Source organism: Condylura cristata, unplaced genomic scaffold, assembly GCF_000260355.1.
Source record: "Condylura cristata isolate star-nosed mole 26May11 unplaced genomic scaffold, ConCri1.0 scaffold00032, whole genome shotgun sequence".
Taxonomy (NCBI): Eukaryota; Metazoa; Chordata; class Mammalia; order Eulipotyphla; family Talpidae; genus Condylura; species Condylura cristata.
The window spans coordinates 19,352,689-19,356,089 of NW_004567133.1; the positions used below are offsets into that span (position 1 = coordinate 19,352,689).

Below are 3,401 nucleotides of genomic sequence, written 5' to 3' on the forward strand. Positions count from 1 at the left end.
CCGCAGTTCGCCGTCTTCGCGGGCTCGGCCGTCCTGACCGCCACCGTGCACTACTGCAACTTCTGCCAGCTCAGCTCCTGGATGCGCTCCGCCCTGGCCACCGTCGTGGGCGCCGGGCCCCTGCTCCTGCTCCACGTCTCCCTGTGCCCCGACAGGTACGGCCCCCGCCGGGCACCCCGCTGGGCTCGCGCTCAGGGCACAGCACCCCACGGGAGGCAGCCTCACGCCGCCCCCCACGGCTCGGCCACGCGCCCGGGTGAAGGCGGTGCGTGTCCCAGGGGCACCCTCGGTGCGCAGCCCGGAGCCAGAGTGGGGCCTCCACACCCCACCGGCCGGGGGGGAGCAGGGAGCAGGCCAGAGCGGTCACGCTGCCGGTGAGGGAGGGCCGGGGCCCAGCAAGGTCAGGGAGTGGGCCCTGTGGCCACTTTGCCCGGACACGGACGGGCGCTGTGGGTCACGCCCAGCTCGCCACGCTGCCACGGCTCTAAGCCCCTCATCCTAGGAGCCCTCCACACGCCACAGAGCCACGCGTGCCAATGCTAGCGCCAGCCTGTGCCCAGCGCAGGGGCCGCGGTGGCCAGCTGGTCCAGGCCGGCTCTTCCCGCGCTCGGTGCTCAGAGCTCAGGCGGGCGGCAGGCGAGAAGCGCGGGGTGGGCCTCCCGGCGTGGCCCTCGCTGCCCTTTGCACGCCTGTCACCAGCCCTAGGCCCAGTGTGGGGCTGGCGTGCCCAGGAAGCCAAGGGCTCGTGGGCAGACGCCACCAGTCTCGGGGCGATGCCGCAGGGGCCTTTCTGTAGCAGCCTTCTCTTAGTGCTGTCTTTTGGGGTGACTAGCAGCCTTCTCTAAGTGCTGTTCTTTTGGGGTGACTGCTGATAAAGGCCATCCCCTCCGAGCACACTGAGGCCCTCATAGTCAGCGGGTTCAGCTGGCGGGACCGGCCAGTGACGTGGGACACGTCTCTATTGTGCTTTGCAGGACACCAGGCATCCCCCAAGTTTTTACGTCAGCCAGCAGCACCCCTGACATTTCTAGAACACCCCTGAGAAAGGTGTTTCTGTTGCTGGAAGTGCCCGCGGGCTCTGGGGTGCACTGGCCACACGTGGGGGGTGCCGCACGACCCCCATCCTGAGGTTGGGATTGACCCCATCTCCTCTGAGCCTCGTGGTGGACAGCACTGGGCGGGCAGGTCGGGCCGCTGGCCCTGGGCAGGGGGAGCCCGACAGGGGCAGAGGCCAGACGCCCTGCCTGGGCTTGCCCTGGCGACGGCTGCTCCCCACTGCGCGAGGAGGCGTCGGCCTTCTCGTCCGGGCACTTTGCTGTTAGCGCGCAGCTCCGAGTCACGGCTCACACTGAGTCCCAGCGGGGCGACCACCACGCTGAGCAAGGGAGGGCGGTCTGCACGCCCCGGGCTTCTGGAGCCTGTCACGCCGCTGCCTGTCGCGTCTCAGCCCTCTCCCTGCACTTTAATTTCAGTTCCACGGTGATTTCACACCTCGATGCCGCACAGAACTTCAGGTAAGCTCGAAACTCTGCCCAGGCCTGGCTTACTGAGTGACTGACCGCAGGCGTCCTAGGGCTCCCCGGAGACACCTGCGGCTCGCGGGAGAGTACGTGGGGGCAGCCGTGGGCAAGTCTCACCAGGGTGTGGCGTCTGAGCTTTGTGCGGCCGCAAGCCCTGAGGGCTGCAGGGGGAGTCTCGGTGACCCAAGAAAGGGAGTAGTTTTACCCCCGAACAGTGGCAGAGCTGACCAGGTGTTGGAAGTCGGAGTGTGGAGACTATTGCTCTACGGTATGCTTCAAAATTAATTCTCAATAAACTGGAGTAAGAAAGACGTATATATAAACTACATAAAAAATCCAGAAGTCACGTCGTCCTCAGGCGCCTCAGAGATGGCATTCAAGCTTGAGGAGCTGCAGAGGGAGCACGCAGCCCCCCGCCCCCCAGACTGACCCCAGGTTGGAGCAGGAGGGGCAGGGCGGGGCGGGAACAGACTCCACAGGACGGCTGTGGGGACTCTTGGTGACCCGCCCTCGGCTCTTTAAGAAGAGCTGGTCCGTACTCTCGGGGGCTTAAAGCTCCTTCTGCTCCTGCAAGTCGCCCCTTCGGGGAGCCCCGGAGCTGAGAGCTGGGCCCTCAGGCTGCCCCGCCGCCGCCCCCCAGGCTCCCGGCGGCGCCTCTCAGGAGGGTGAGTCCCTGGGCTCGCCGTGGTTGGCCACTGGAGGAAGACAGCCCTGGACGTGTCCATGGCCAGAGTCCCCTGCGGGTCAGCCCGGCGTGGGATGGGGCTGCCGCACCACGCCCGTGGCCGTGGCCTGCAGGCACTCGGGGCTGCCCCACCACGCCCGTGGCCGTGGCCTGCAGGCACTCGCTGCCAGATGCACCACGCTGGACCTGCGTCCTCACACGTGGCCACCGCGGGCGGCAGCGACCCAGCACGGGTCCGGGGAGGACCTCCCGGCTCTCCCTGCACCTGCGAACCCCGACCCGGGCATCCCGAGGGCGGGGCGACGGGCGGGGCGCTTCTGGGGTGGCCACGCGCACGCTCTCAGGCGCTGGGGCACCTCTCCGCGTTGACTCGGTGGGCACAGAAAGGCGCCCGGGAGGACACGGCTCCACAGAGCATCCTGGCTGCCTCCAGAGGAGAGGGGGCCCCCGGGCGGGCGCCCCATGCCCACAAGCTGGGCTTAAGTGGCCAAATACTCCGGCGGTGAGATCCGGCCGCGCTGGCGGCTGTCTTCTGGCCGCTCGCCATGACACTGCCGGCTCTCTCCACTGACTGCGTTTGTGATTTATGTCCAACGATTTAATGTCCACGTTTGGCTTCTGCGTTTGGTCACAGGAAACCCCTCTTCTGGACCTGACCTTGGGGCGAGGGCACCCCGTGTCCCCGGGTGACCACAGACGCGCCTCCTGCCCGCCGCCAGGCCTTACCCGGTGGCCAGACGCAGCCCTCACAGCTGAGGCCCCGGCCTCCCCCCGCCCCTCCCCCTCCCCCTCCATCCAGAGGGACTGGCTGGCTTCTGCCTCCGGGTCAGGCCCGCTGCTGGCCCTGGCCCATCCAGAAATGGGCCTCCCTGCCCGCCCTGCGAGAGGCCAGCCGAGGGCCCGGGCGTAAGTCTGCTCTCGTGCTGGGCGGAGTCTCTGCTTCTGCGTGTGTGAGGCGCAGGGGAGAAGGGAAGCGAGTGTCTCAGCATCGAGGCCTGGTGGGTCCGGCTCGGACGTGGGGCTTAACCGTGTCGGGGTCCCTCAGGACCCCCCACCGCCCCAGCGGGTTGCGGGGCTCCGCGCACAGCATCCCACGGCCGTGACCCGCTGGAGTGTCCACAAGCAAGCAGAAGGGAGGGTGTGTGAGATGACCACGAGCCTGTCAGGGGTCCCACAGAACACCCGACGCCCCCTGC

General features: G+C 68.0%; 1 protein-coding gene across 1 annotated transcript in view; it reads left to right on the forward strand.

Moving 5' to 3' along the window:
* ADCY9 (adenylate cyclase 9) overlaps positions 1 to 3,401 on the forward strand; it is an 82,154-nt gene that overhangs the window by 53,324 nt on the left and 25,429 nt on the right. The window contains exons 8-9 of the mRNA XM_004691783.2: positions 7 to 155; positions 1,473 to 1,514. Coding sequence (XP_004691840.2) covers positions 7 to 155; positions 1,473 to 1,514 — 191 coding nt within the window. The remainder of the gene's footprint in view (positions 1 to 6; positions 156 to 1,472; positions 1,515 to 3,401) is intronic.